The sequence below is a fragment of the Cervus canadensis genome, chromosome 4 (genome assembly GCF_019320065.1).
Source record: "Cervus canadensis isolate Bull #8, Minnesota chromosome 4, ASM1932006v1, whole genome shotgun sequence".
NCBI lineage: Eukaryota > Metazoa > Chordata > Mammalia > Artiodactyla > Cervidae > Cervus > Cervus canadensis.
Window position 1 is genome coordinate 95,003,344 of NC_057389.1, and position 15,154 is coordinate 95,018,497.

Sequence of the window (15,154 nt, forward strand, 5' to 3'; positions counted from 1 at the left end):
GGTGGATAGATATATGGGCAGGTGAAGGGAGGCAGGGATGGGGAGATGGATGAATGGATAGATGGATAGGAAGATTGCTGAGTGGATGGATGGGTGGATGGATGAATGGATGATGGATGGTCCAGTAGGAAGGTGGGTGGGTGAGTGGCTAGATGTACGGATGGAGGGGAGCGAATGTCAAAAGGAAGACAGCGTGGGCAAAAAAAAAAAGTTTGTTTACCCCATTACCTTTCTATTACATGTGATGCCTAAACATGCCACCAGATGTCAGTCTAACCTCAGGAAACCATATCAGAGTTTGCATTGGAGCCACCTTTTCCACCTTACCTGAAGCTTTCTGATTCAAAACAAATACTGGCTCATTTTGATAATAATCAAACCAGTCAATCCTAAAGAAAATCAACCCTGAATATTCATTGGAAGGACTGATGCTGCAGCTGAAGCTACAAAACTCTGGCCACCTGATGAGAAGAGCCGACTCACTGGAAAAGACCCTGATGGTGGGAAAGATTGAAGGCAGGAAGAGAAGGGGACGGCAAAGAATGAAATGGTTGGATGGCATCACTGAGGCAATGGACAGGAGTGTGAGCAAGCTCCAGGAGATAGTGAAGGACAGGGAGGCCTGTGTGCTGCAGTGCATGGGATTGAAAAGAGTCGGACACGACTGAGCAACTGAACATTTTGATAATACAGTTTTCATTGCATTCTGTAATTATATTTCCCTCATCACTACACCTAGAACCCAACTGGCATTTATAACCCAGTTCCCCCTTCAAGCAGAAAGTGGGGAGGAGGGGCGTGGGGTGGGGGAGGCCAGAGCCTAAGCCTAGTGATGAAGTTGCTAGTTTCCAAGAGGTCAGACTTGGCAGGCGTGAGGTGGGTGGGAGAAGGGATTTCTGGGGCCACAAGAGTGATTAGCAAACCTGTCAGCCTCAGCTCCAATAGCCTTGAATTCATATTCACATCCTACTTGCCTGCTGTCTGCCCAAGAATCCTCCCAGCTCTACACCTTGGCCAAAGAAGCTCTTGAGAAAAAGAGAGTGAAAAAAAGCACCAGCTCTCCCTCCATATGGGGGACTGAATCTTCTTCACACAAATCGCTTCTAATCCTCAAACAGCCTGGAAAGATTTCAAGGTGGAGAGCGAACCCAGCGGAGCCACCTCTGACTCCACTCCTCCATCCAATGATGGCTCCCAGGAGAAGACCCACTTTCAGGGTCACTGGCCAAGAGAAAGGGAACCCGGGATCAGAGTCACCACATCCTCCCAACCCCCCACCCCCACGCCACTTTTCAGGTTTAGACTGAAGGCTAGAGGTAAAAGTGTGATCCCCACTTTCCACCCCTCACCTGCCCACCCCATCCCCCCACCCCACCCCCACCCCCGAGAAAGGAGCATTTCTCAGCCTGGTTCGGGAAGGTCCCTCCCAGGGGAAATATTTGCCGACCCCCCTGAGTGGACTCACTGCCGGATCCGAGCACGCCCTGCCACGCCCACAATTAACCCCTTCGTTGCCGCACCGTGTGAGCCCCGGGGGTTCACCTAAAGGACTCAAGGCAGCAGCATTCGCTCCACTGGCAGGAAAGGAATTGGAGACTTCAGCAACCAGCCATATGAGTGGCCCCCCTCCCCCGCCCAGAAGCTTGTCAGAAATAGGTGCTTCCTGACCCCAAGAGACCCCGGTTTCCTGCTGCCCCCCATCCCGGAGGCTGGGGGTGGGTCGCCCACCACCCCGGGCATACTCACTCCCATTCTTTTCTTCTGGCCTGTGGCGTGCTGTGGATTTTGTGCGCCTGGTGGGCCAAGATGACATCGCGGTGGTCCACCACGCCGCCCCGTCGCTTCAGAGGGGGCCCCTCGCCGCCGCTCATCAGGTGGGACCGCGTGTCCGGCGGGACGCGGGCTGTGCGCGCGGGGGCGCCGTCCGGACCTGAGGGGCCCAAGCCGCGGTCGTACAGGGCATCATAGTCACTGCGGGGCGAGAACATGGGGTCCAGGACCCGGGAGGACTTCGACATCCATGGGCCTCACTCAGAAATCCCAGGGTCTTCTGCCTCCAGCCCGGGAGGAAACTAAAGGAGCAGACAGGAGAGAGCGAGAAAGAGGAAGGGTAAGGGCGATGCGGAGAGAAGGGCGCTCAGGGGACCAGGACCGCACAGACAACCAGCCTCCTTCACAGGAAGTCAAAAAACACCCCAGGACCGGCCCAACGGGAATTAGTATTTCCTTGGCAACTCAGGCCTGGGAAGCCAGTTCTTAGGAGCTGCCCGGCAACCAAGGCAGCGCCGTGGAGCAAAAGACCACAGAGGCTGTGTCGCAGGACACTCGCTCCCCTTCACAGGTGCCGGCCAACGAGGGTGGGACTTGTGATTTCTCAGCATCTCAGCGTTCTCCTCTGCAAAATGGGCCGCCAGGAGCCTACTTGTTCACTCTCCTCTGGTCCCTGGTTCCTCTGAGCTCCAGAGAGTCACTTAGAAAACTCAAAGGGGCAGTTTAAGGGTCGGCTTTAAAACCCACACAGGATATGGCCATCTGTGAGTGAGCCCTGCCCTTTGCCACCTTGGCTGATTTTTTAAAAAGAGACTTCCCTGCTGTGGACACTTCCACTGCAGGGGATGTGGGTTCGATCCCTGGTCTGGGAACTCAGATCCCACATGCTGTGAGGCATAGCCCAAAAAATAAATTTTAAAAAATTTAATGAAAGAGAAAAGGGACAGAGTTCTTACCCTTTATGAATGCATTAGGTGGTTAAACCCCAGAGGGACTGAGAGCCGGGAAAGACCTTTGTCTCCATTTTATTCACTATTCACTCAACAAATGCTGAGTGAGCAGCTGCTGTGTGCAGGCCTTGCGCTGGCTGCAGGGGACACAGTGCGAATGAGGCAAACAAATGTCACCCTTATGCTGGAATGGAGGTTCTAGAGGGGGAGGCAGACCATGAAAAACATAAATACCTCATGCGGAGACTGGGAGTTGAAAAGTGCTGTGGAGGGATTTCCCTGGTAGCCCAGTAGATATGAATCCGCCCTTGAATGTGGGGGACACCTGTTCGATCCCTGGTCTGAGAAGACTCCAGATGCTGCGGAGCAACTAAGCCCCTGGGCCGCAACTACTGAGCTTGTGCTCTAGAGCCCGGGAGCCCAATACTTCGCCCACTGTCTGTAACTATGGAAACCCACGCGCCTAGAGCTCTTGCTCCAAAACAAAAGAAAGAAAGAAAGTGAAGTCATTCAGTTGTGTCCGACTCTTTGCGACCCCAAGGACAGTAGCCTGCACCAGGCTCCTCCATCCATGGGATTTTCTAGGCAAGAGTACTAGAGTGGGTTGCCATTTCCTTCTCCAGGGAATCTTCCCGACCCAGGGATCGAACCTAGATCCCCCACACTGTAGACAGATGCTTTACTGTCTGAGCCACCAGGGAAGTCCGCTCTAAAACAAGAGAAGCCTCAAACAGCGTGAAGCCCAAGAACCACAACTAAAGAGCAGCCCCCTGCTCGCCGCAACTAGAGAAAAGCCCAAGCAGCAACGGAGACCCAGCACAGCCAGATGAATAAATACAATTTTTTACAAGTGCTGTGGAGGGCAATTCAGCAGGAGAGGTATATTCATTTGCTGGAGCTGCCATAACAAAGTACCACATGCAGGGTGCCTTAAACAACAGAAATTTATTTCCTCCCTGTTCTGAAGGCTGCAGGTTGGAGATCAAGGGGTCAGCAAGGCTGGTTTCTTTGGAGGTCTCTCTCCTTGGTTTGTAGACTGCCATCTTCTTCCTGTGTCTTCTCATGGTCTCCCCTCTGGGTATGTATGTGTCCTAATGTTCTTCTAATTTTACTTTGCATGCGTGCGTGCTAAATTGCTTCAGTTGTGCCTGACTCTTTGCAACCCTATGGACTACAGCCCGCCAGGCTCCTCTGTCCATGGGATTCTCCAAGCGAGAATACTGGAGTGGGTTGTCATGCGCTTCTCCAGGGAATCTTCCCAACCTAGGGGTCAAACCCGAGTCTCTTACATTTCCTGTATTGGCAGCCGGGTCCTTTACCACTAGCATCACCTGGGAAGCCTCTATTTTACCCTAATTGCCTCTTTTTTCTCTCTCATTTTTTTTTTTCTTTTTTCTTTCCCCCTCCAAATGATGGGAGAACTTAATTAAAATTTTTTTTTAAATCTTCTTTTTAACCTGGCCCTTTCCCCCACCACTAGAAAGCAGGTTAATTGCTAAAAACAGTTCATTTATTTGAGCATGTTCTTTTTAGGCAACTTTGCTTTTTCCACTGTCGTAGCCCCACTTGGTATTTCTGTTAGTCTTCTCTTTAAACACTTTTTTTTTTTTTTCAGGAGAATTCGCATCACCATCTCTATTTCTGCTTCTTTATCCTCTCCCATGAGAAGAGCCAGTGCATCTCCCACTTTCTCCCTTCTTCTCGTCTTCCATCATTTTTCCCCTGTTCAGCCTGAGTCCACCTTTGTAGCGCTGACTTTTGTTTCTTCTACTGTCTGGGTCTGGCTTCAGGATAACATCCTATGGAGAAGACTACACTACTTTCACCTAATGAAGATTGTCTTTGACCACCCTGGGTTCGTCCTTGGGCTTCTCTTCCTGCTCACTCATCTCATTTATGGTCACTCTGCATCAGAGTCCCCTTCATCTTCTAATTTTTTCATTATCTTTTTAGTAGATTTCTTAGAGCTTATATGACTTTTGAGTCTTATGGAAAACGGGAATATATAGTCTGAAGATATTAAAAGCCTTGGGGGAACTTCCCTGGTGGTCTAGTGGTTAAGACTGTCTTCCAAGGTAGGAGGTGTGGGTTCGATCCCTAGTCAGTGAGTTAAGATCCCACATGCTTCGCAACCAAAAATTACAATAAAAAAGTACAGAAGCAATACTATAGCAAATTCAATAAAGACTTTTTAAAAACATGGCACACATAAAAAAAATTTTTTAAATCTTAAAAAAAAATAAACATAAAAGCCCTGGAGATCTCAGTGAGATGATGTTATAAAAGAGTATTTTATGGGAATTCCCTGGTGGTCCAGTGGTTAGGATTCCACACTTCCTGTACTTCCACTGCAGGGGGCCCGGTTTCAATCCCTCGTCGGGGAACCAAGATCCTGCAAGCTTTGAAGTGTGGCGCAAAAAAAAAAAAAAAAAAAAAAAGTTTTATAATATCATGCATTTAACTTGGTACTAGAAAAGTAGAAGTATCAATTACAGGAAAGCACAGTGTCTGTGTGAAGGTGTCTGCAGTCTCTGATCCAGGCATCTGGCTTTCTTAAAATACTGCTGGGCAATCTGACACTAGCCATGCCCGTGGTACATATGACCTTCCCAGGTCCTCAAAGTCAAGGGAAACTGAACACCAGCATCCTTGGGCTTTCAACCTGGATCTCCAGCCAGCAGGAGCAGCCAGGCCCGGGGGCAGACAGCCTCAGCCCACCAGGTTCCTAAGGCCCTACAGCACCCACCTCCAGGGTCTACAGGGCATCCCAAGCTGACCAGGCCAAGGCAGGACACGAGGGATTCATGTGGAGACCTAGCAGGAGTGTGGCCAGGGGAGAGGAGTCTTAATTATGTCTTTAAAGGCTCTATCTCCAAATATGGTCCCAAGCTGGGACTTCCCTGGCAGTCCACTGGTTAAGACTTCGCCTTCCAATGCAAGGGGTGCAGGTTCCATGCCTGGTCAGGGAGCTAAGATCCCACATGCCGTGGGGCTAAAAAACCAAAACATAAAACAGAAGCAATATTGTAACAAATTCAATGAAGACTTTAAAAATGGCCCATGTCAAAAGAAAAAAAAATCTTAAAACAAAAATACAGTCACATTCTACTGTGGATTAGAACTGCACCATATGAATTTGGGAGCAGGAGACACAATTCTGCTCACCACAGAGGATGACAGGAGGTGGTGGGTGGGCTGGTTATTGTATTAAATAGGGGGTCAGAGATGGCCTCTCTAAGGAAGTAACATCTGAACAGAGAGACCTGGAGGACTTGAAGCAGTAGCCACGTTGGGTATCTAAGAGAAGAGAGTTCCAGGCAGAGAACAGCATGTGCAAAGGTCCTGAGGTAGGGCTGTGTGTGATTTACTCAAGGAACAGTAAGGAGGCCTGAGTGGCTGTGAGTGAGAAGTGTAATAGGGATGAGGGTGGGGAGGTGATGAAGCAGATCACACAGGACCTTGTGAGCCATGGGAAGAAATTTTTTCTTCTTCCTTCTAGAAGTGAGATGGCCCATGGTGTTCAGATCCACAGGTAACCCAACAGCATATTTTCAACCCCAAACTGAGTTTTTCCACCTAACAGCCCCCCATCACTAGCCTCCCAGTGTCTGTCCAAGAAAAGCAAATCCACAGGAAGGCCAGCCTGAATGACATAGAATTAGGAGCCTAAATCCCATGCATAAACATTGCAAGAGTCACCTCAACATACAGAGGTGTAAGGAGATGGTGCAAAGCAACAGGAGTGGGAACAGAGGCTTATCTCTCTGCTGACTATTTCCTCTTCCTCTGCTTGAAGGCTTCCACGAAGTAAGAATGTTCTCTCTCCTAAGTAAACCTCTCCTAAGTAGATCAACTCAATATCAGTTTAATGAACGCTCTTTCCCTCTGGGGAGGTTTCTTTTTTCAAATCTTGTAACTAATGGAGTTTAATAGGCCTATCTTCATGACGCCTTTAAGTTTCAATTTACTCCCATGAAAACTTAAATCGCCTACGATAGTCAATTTATAAAGCCTTTTGTGTTTTTCTAAATACATTCCCTTCACATTAAAAAAAAAAGCCTTTTATTCCTTTTATAAGCCCTTATGCCTCGAAGGCATTTTCCTTCACATTTTATAGAAATAAAACTGAAGACTGGGACTTCCCAGGTGGTCCAGTGGCTAAGACTCCCCACTCCCAATGCAAGGGGCCTGGGTTTGATCCTCAGTCAGGGAACTAGATCCCACATGCCAGAACTGAAAAAGAAGAGTTTGCATGCTGCAACCAAAAAAGATCCTGCATGTTTCAACTAAGACCTGGTGCAGCCAAAATAAATTTATGTGTGTATATACATACACACACACACACACACACACACACACACACACATTTAAAAAACTGAGGATGAAAGGAATGTCTTGCTACCTATTCCATTTCTACTTCTTGGAGTCACCCCACCCACCCCCCAAAATGTGCTTACTGTGTCAATATTAAAGAAAGAATTCACCACAGGGAACTATATTCAATATTTTGTGATAACCTATAAGAGAAAAGAATCTGGAAAGGAATAGGTATGGACACAGATTATAAAACTGAGTCACTGGGCTGTACCCCTGAAACTGAGGTAGAAATTGCTAGGCAGTCAGTGTAAGACTGAGTCCTTGGTCTCTTTTTCAATAAACATCTCACACTACTAACCTGAAGCTATATCCTTTGTTCCAGTTTCCTGACTTTCAGAGGAATGCGTCCTTGGTCTGGTAGATCATAAAACACCCAGATGCAGGACAGGACAACGGTTAACTTCTGGCCCTCTTATTTAAAAGAAAAGCAACAGGTAGACCATCAACTTTTGGTCCATATCTGGTCCTCTGTGAAATGGCCAGGGGTCGTAAGACAGGGTCACACGATGGTGACCGAAAGTCTGAGGAGACTTAGAAACTGGGGATCAAAAGAAGCCATAAAGGTGTCAAGTTAAACATTGTAACCTTTAAACTGATTGGCTAGAAATGACATACGTTAAGGACAAGAGCCAACCAAAAAAGTACAGATGGAGACTAGAAAGGATGTAATGCCGCTAAGTGCTGTAAGCATTTTAATGCTTATAAATGCTGTAAGTCCCACATTTGGGGGGCACTTCAGTGTCTCTCAGTGTCTATGTTGAGAGCTTTATTCTTTTCGTCTCTTTAAAATAAGTCCTATTTGCTTGCTACTGTGATCGTTTGCATGTGTGTGAAGTTCATTCTTCAGCTCTGTGAACAAGAATTCAGGTTCCTGTTTCAATACTAATGCAACAGTGAAAATCAATCTTACTTTAAAATGTTTGAAACATGAAAGAACCTAGCTTACAACTTGGATGGTCTGTGTAGTATCCCCAGTGTAACGAAAACCCCAGAGCCCAGGCTTGATGGAAAAAGCTCCAGGCACCCAGAGAAGGGAGGTTTGTACCTGGGAAGATGCGAGACGGAGTGGGAAAGACAAAATCTAAGGCACAGGCACAATGACATCTTTTGAGACACCCACCTGCTGGTCCCACAGGCTCAAGATGGAAATCTCCCTTCCCTGCTCCTTCTCTACAGCCCTTTGCTCCCAGCATCCCCCATCCCATCACAGGCCCCCCAATTTAACTTGATGCCCAAATCACATAGTTCGCCCTTTCCCTTCACTCTCTGACTGAAAGCCATCAGCAGATGCCATCCATTCACCTCCAAAATAGATCCTATACCCAACCACGTCCCTCCATGGCAAAGCCTCCTTCATTGCTGGCCTGGACTTGGGCAGTTGCCCCTCCTGGGTCAGCTGGCTTTCTCACTCCCCACGTCTAGCCTGCATTCTGCTCCGCAGTCAATGGGGAAGCTTCTGAAAAGAGTCAGTCGCTCTTTTGCGGTTATAGATAAAAGCCACTCCCTACAGGCTGCCCTGTCAGCCAGACCCCAACCCCTCCCCTTCCCCCTCTTGCCTCTAAGCTGCAGAGTCACCAACCTCACCAGTCCTGGTCTCTGCCAAGCTCATTCCATCTTTGCAATTCCCTCTTCCTAGTGGAGCAGTGCTAAAGAATTTGCCTGCCAGTGCAGGAGATACAAGAGCTGCAAGAGACACGGGTTCGAACCCTGGGTCTGGAAGATCCCCTGGAGTAGAAGATGGCAACCCACTCCAGTATTCTTATCTGGAGCATCCCATGGACAGAGGAGACTGGTGCGCTAGAGTCCATGGGGTCACAAAGAGTTGGACATGCCTGAGCACACATGCAGACAGGCCACTTCCTAGAATGCTCTTCCCCTCATCTGTGATGGGTCAGCTCCCTCTCATTATCCAGGCTGCAGTCAGATGTAGGCACTCCTCATCACATCCTCCAATGAGGTCTTCCTCGGGGATTTTTGGTGTCCCCTTTAGGATGTCAGTGTTAGGCATACAAGGATCTTGATCTATGTTGTTTGCCTTTGGGTCCCTGACAACTTGGGCTTCCCAGGTGGCTCAATGGTAAAGGATCTATGTGCCAACGAGGGTGATGCTGGTTCTATCCCTAGGTCGGGAAGATCCCGTGGAGAAAGAAATGACAACCCACTCTATATTCTTGCCTGGAGAATCCCATGGACAGAGGAGGCTGGTGGGCTACAGTCCATACGGTTGCAAAGAGTCAGACACAACTGAGCCACTGAGTATGCATGCAACCTGAATGACTCAATGATCTTAAGGATGAGTCTACCCAAGAAAACATCACCAAGCACATAGAACCCTCCTGCCTGGGGTCTAGGACTTCACGTAGCTAGGGAAGGGATAAATTGTGGTGGGAAAGATTTATTCCAGAGCCAGGCCCATCGGACTCCAGCACACAATCAACTAGCTATGTGTTCCCCAACATGATTTAATCCTCTGCATCTCCTTCTCCCGCACAAGGTGGGGATAAGGGTAAGTAGTACAGGGAGCCATGGTGAGGGGTCAGTGGGAGCCTGTCGGAAAGCAGAGCTCTGAGCACAGCGCCAGGCCGTGGAAAGTGCTTGGTCGACACTGGCTCTCAGGCTGACTTTGAGGCAGGTGGGTGGAGTCTGGAAGCTGGATGGGTCAGGGCAGGGTAGGGGGCGATGGGGACGGCTGCTCAAGCAACACCACGGAGCTCACTCTGCAGAGCCATCACGCGCGCTTCCAGCAGCAGAGCCCCAGCTGTCCTGTGTGTACACACAAGAAGCAAACACAACCCCAGCCAACGGGTGCTTCCAGCCGGGTGGCCGTTCCTGGCACCTGCGGGGTCTTGTGACCAGGCGTGCTGTTCCCTGTCTGTTTGCTCAACCACAGCACGGAGGAAATGGCCAAGCACCTGGGGTTTGCATCCCTTAGAAGCGACCAGGTTTCACAAACAGGCGGTGCAAAGAGATGACAACGGGGGTAAAGCAAATGCAAGAAAAGAAGCGGCATTCAGCCTGAGACCACAAAAAAAATCTTACTGCTAATGTAATCAGAATAGGACTTCCTCAAAGTACCAGGTATCGCGTGAATCTATTTCCCTGAATCCAAATTGGAACTGCAGCCAAGACGGGGGTTGACCCCCACTGCCAAGCCTGGACCAGCCTGAGTTGCCATAGCAACCAGATGGCACCTGGAGATGCTCCTGATGAATATAGCTGGTTCAGGAGCTATGGGAGGGGGAGCAGGGAGGCAGGGACTGTAAGACAGTCCGGGTGGCTTCTGTGCACCACCCCCACATGGACAGGACGTTTACATAGCTGCACTGGGCACCAGGCTTCACCACCCATGGGTCAAACAAGCACCAGTAACTCCTAAAGCAGCCTTCTCTCTCCTACAAATCAGTAAAAGATATGGCACCTAAAATTAGAGGACTTATGGCTACCAACGTGGGAAGGGGAGGGATAAATTAGGAGTTTGAGAGTAATATATACACACTAGATAAGCAACAAGAACCTATTGTATAGAACAGGGATCTATACTCAATATTTTGTAATAACCTATACAGGAAAAAAATCTGAAAAGGTATTTGGCCACCATGCAAAGAGCCGATTCACTGAAAAAAGACCCTGAAGCTGGGAAAGATTGAGGGCAGGAGGAGAAGGGGATGACAGAGGACAGATGGTTGGATAGCATCACCGACTCAACAGACATGAGTCTGAACAAACTCCAGGAGATGGTGAAGGATAGAGAAGCCCAGAGTACCTTGGGGTCACAAAGAGTCAGACACAACTTAGTGACTGAATGACAACATGTTCCTGAATCACTTTGAAACTGCATCATTTTTCTGTATACCTGAAACTAACATAACATTGTAAATCAATTATACTTCAATTACTAAACTCAAAATAATATTAAATTAAAAGTAGAGAAAAAACATTCTCTAAATCTTCACAGGCTCCTTAGACCCATTAGAGAAGATGGAAACTCAAAATGCCCACAAGGTCCTTCATTCAGGAAATAAAAATAAGACCAGGCTGGGGGCTGGAATGTAACCTACAAGACTTCAGTTTATTCACTGGTGTGGGAGGATGTCTTTTTCTCCCATCTGGGAGGAAAATTTTTAAACTAAAACTGGCCAGTAGTTTCACTCCTAGGTGCATCTAGCCACTGAAAGTCACATTCACAAAGCTCTGTTTTTAGTAGGTTAAAACTACAAGCAACCCAAAGGTCCATTAACAAGAAAATAGAAAAACAGAGTGTGGTATATCCATATAGTGGAATATTATGCATCAATGAAAAAGAAAGCACTCCAGGCAACAGTGTGGATGAATCTCATAGAGTGACACAGTGGAGGACCCACTGTGTGATTCCACTGATATGAAGTTCAAAATTATTCATTGTTTATCTGAAATTCAAATTTAACTACGTGTTCTCTGTATTTTTTAATTTTTTTAAACTGACAGCCCACTGAAGGCTGGAAATTCCTTAACTCTTTACCTGGGTCATGGTAGGAACACAGTATATAGATCTGTGTAAAAATTCATTTGTGCATTTTTCTGCATGTTTGTTGAAATTAAAAGATGCTTGCTCCTTGGAAGAAAAGCTATGACAAACCTAGACAGCGTAATAAAAAGCAGAGATAGCCATGTAGTCAGAGTTATGGTTTTTCCAGTAGTCGTGTACGGATGTGAGAGTTGGACCATAAAGAGGGCTGAGCGCCAAACAATTGATGCTTTCGAACTGTGGTGCTGGAGAAGATTTTTGAGAGTCCTTTGGACTGCAACATCAAACCAGCCAATTAAAAAGGAAATCAACCCTGAATATCATTGGAAGGACTGATGCTGAAGCTGAAGCTCCAATACTTTGACCACCTGATGCGAAGAGCCAATTCATTGGAAAAGACCCTGATGCTGGGAAAGATTGAGGGCAGGAGGAGAAGAGGGCAATAGAGAATGAGATGATTGGATGGCATCACTGAATCAATGGACATGAGTTTAAGCAAACCCCGGGAGATAGTGAAGGACAGGGAAGCCTGGTGTGCAGCAGTCCATGGGGTCACAAAGAGCCGGACAGGCAGTGACTGAACAACAATACCAACAAATATTTTTAAAGGCAAAATAATCATATTAAATTCACTAAGAGCAAGTAGATATGCCCTTCCACCCTACAATTAAGCTTTGAGTTGGGCAGAAAAAGGGATATTAGCCAAATCTCCCCACCCAAACACAAGCCCCAGAGGAAGTTGTGTTACAGATAAGACTGAGGTTCAGAGAGGTGCTCACCAGAGGTCCCACAGCCTGGAGCAAGCAGGTCAGGGATACAAATCTAGGTTTCTTGGGGTTCCTAACACCTCTCTCTGAGGTCCAACCCAGGGTCTGACACTGAGCCTTTTTCTTACCAAGAATGCTTCTCCCAGAACATAATCTGTGGTAGGCAAGAGAGTGTCCCCCATGATCTGGGTGCCTGAGTATGTTATATTACATGGTGAAAGAAACCGGTACTAGGCTACACACTTTAAAATAGGGAGTATATCCTGGGTTATTCCTGTGGGTCCAAGGTCATCACATAGGTCTTTAAAAGAAGAAGAGGCAAGACATCCCTGGTGGTCTAGTGGTTAAGAATCCACCTGCCAATGCATTGGACACAGGTTTGTTCCCTGGTTCAGGAAGATCCAACATGCCGAGGGGGAGCTGAGCCTGTGAACCACAACTACTGAGCCTGCACGCTAGATTCCATGCTCCCCAACAAGACAGATCAGCACAGTGAGAAGCCCAAAAACTGCAACTAGAGAGTAGCCCCCCACTCGCCACAACTCGGAAAAAAAGCAACAAAGATCCTGCTGAAAATAAATTAACTTTTTTTAAAAAAAGCAAAAGAGGTCAGGGTTTCAGAGGTAGCAGAGCAGCTCCCTCACTGCGATCTATTGAAAGTCAGCCCTCAACACCAGGGTTTGGAAATAAACCAAAAAGAGAGAGAGAGAGAAAAAGAGAAACAGAGAAAAGGAAAGAAAAAAGTGAGAGAGGCAGAAGACTAGGCCAGCAATGAAACAGAAGATGAGGCAGGAGAGATTTGAAACATGAGAGAGAGAGGGACTTGACCCTGGGTCTTTACCTCTGAGATGAAGGAGCCACCGGCCAAGGAATGCTGGTGGCCTCAAGAAGCTAAGAACAATGTCCAGCCACCAGCCAGCAAGGAAACAGGACTCCAGGTCAGTCTCAATAGCTTGAAACCAACTTCTGCCAACAGCCTGAATGAACAAGGAAACAGATTCTCCCTAGTGTCCAGAAAAGCACACAGCCCACCAACACCTTGACTGCATCCCAGTCAAGCCTATCAGACTTCCAACCCATGGAAATGGCATGCTGATCGTAAGCCACTCAATTTGTGGTAATTGGATATGGCAGCATAGAAAAAATAATACACGATCCCATATGTGCACACACACAAAAAAACTGTACAAGCATTTGTTTTTAAAAAAAATGTGAGATTTTTTTAAAAAAAGAAATTCCCTGCCAGTCCAGTGGTTAGGACTCCACTGCAGGGGCCAAGGTTCAATCCCTGCTCAGGGAGCAAAGATCCCGCATGCCATGTGGCTCGGCCAAAAAAAAGTGAGATTATATATATATACACACACATATATGGGTGCTCCCCAGGTGGCGCAATGGTAAAGAATCCACCTGCCAATGCAGAAGACCTGAGACTCTGGTTCAATCACTGAGACAGGAAGATCCCCTGGAGGAGGGCACGCCAACCCACTCTAGTGTTCTTACCTGGAGAATGCCATGGACAGAGGAGCCTGGTGGGTCAGCTACAGTCCATGGGATCACAAAGAGTCGGGCCCAACTGACCACACAATACATATATATACATATATTCACATATACATATACACATAGTTGTCTATATAGACACATACATATATGTTTTATGTATGTGTATATACATAAAAGTCTGAATTTTTTTGCACTTAATAATATATCTTAAACAACATTCTACACCAGTTCCTATAGTTTTCTAATGAACCCATAGAATTGATCTAGTGTGGACATCTGGATCTTTTCATTTTTTCTATTCCTCAAAATGTTGGAGCCATCATTTTACATATAAATCCCCATGAAGCTGCTGCAGGTATTTCTTTTTTTAACTCTTTTTCCTTTCCTTATTTATTTTTATTTCTTGGCCATGTCAGGCAGTATGCAGGACCTAGTTCCCTGACCAGGGATTGAACCCATGCCCCCTGCATTGGAAGTGCAGAGTCTTAACCACTGGACCATTAGGGAAGTCCATGCTACAAGTATTTCTGTAGAATGAATTCTAGAAGTGGCATAGCTGTTTCAAAGATTGTGTACACTTTAAATTTTGACAGAAGGGCTTCCCTGGTGGTTCAATGATAAAGAATTTGCCTGCCAATACAGGAGACGCAGGTTCCATCCCTGATCCAGGAAGATCCCTTGTGCTACAGAGCAACTAAGCTCGTGCACGACAACTATTGTGCCTGAGCTCCAGAGCCTGGGAGCCACAACTATGGAGTCCATGTGCCACAGCTACTGAAGCCTGGAGTCCTAGAGCCTGTGATCTGCAGCAGGAGAAGCCACTGTAGTGAGAAGCCCATGTAGCTCAACTAGAGAGTAGCGGCCACTCACCACAACCAGAGAAAGCCAGCATGCACCAGTGAAGACCCAGTGCAGCCAAAAATCAATCAGTCAATCAAATCGTAAAAGAAAAGAAAATGTGATAGGTATTGCAACCAAAATCAAGGCAACACCCTGGGGAACAAGCAGTGGCCAGGGACTACCTTCTCAGCTCCTCTTGAGTTGGTGTGGTCATGTGACTCATCTTCACCCATGGAATGTGAGCAGCAGTGAAAAGTGTCACCCTGGGTCAGAGCTTTAAGGAGCAGGTGTGCCCTTGACAAGTTCCGTTTCTCCTCTGCTGGCTAGACATGGGAGACACTAAGGGCCCTGTGTGTGCTGGAGCCATGAAAAGGTGGACACCTGGGTCCTTGAGTCACCATGTGGAGGAGGAGAGTCAGCCACTGAGCAGAAACAGCCTTCCA

General features: G+C 47.3%; 1 protein-coding gene, 1 non-coding gene and 1 pseudogene across 10 annotated transcripts in view; all 3 read right to left on the reverse strand.

Annotated features, from left to right (window-relative positions):
- The window catches only part of CACNA1A (calcium voltage-gated channel subunit alpha1 A), a 387,084-nt gene that overhangs the window by 356,278 nt on the left and 15,652 nt on the right, over positions 1-15,154 (reverse strand). For 7 of the 9 annotated variants that reach the window (XM_043466834.1, XM_043466833.1, XM_043466837.1 and 4 more), the window contains exon 1: positions 1,747-2,066. In XM_043466834.1, coding sequence (XP_043322769.1) covers positions 1,747-2,018 — 272 coding nt within the window. In that variant the 5' untranslated portion in view covers positions 2,019-2,066. Of the gene's footprint in view, positions 1-1,746; positions 2,073-15,154 lie in introns of those variants that run through there. The other 2 variants (XM_043466841.1, XM_043466840.1) reach the window with 1 other exon arrangement.
- LOC122440956 lies at positions 4,231-5,193 on the reverse strand (annotated as a pseudogene).
- On the reverse strand, positions 14,306-14,378 carry TRNAG-UCC. Its single transcript has one exon. It is a non-coding gene; the product is annotated as a tRNA-Gly (tRNA).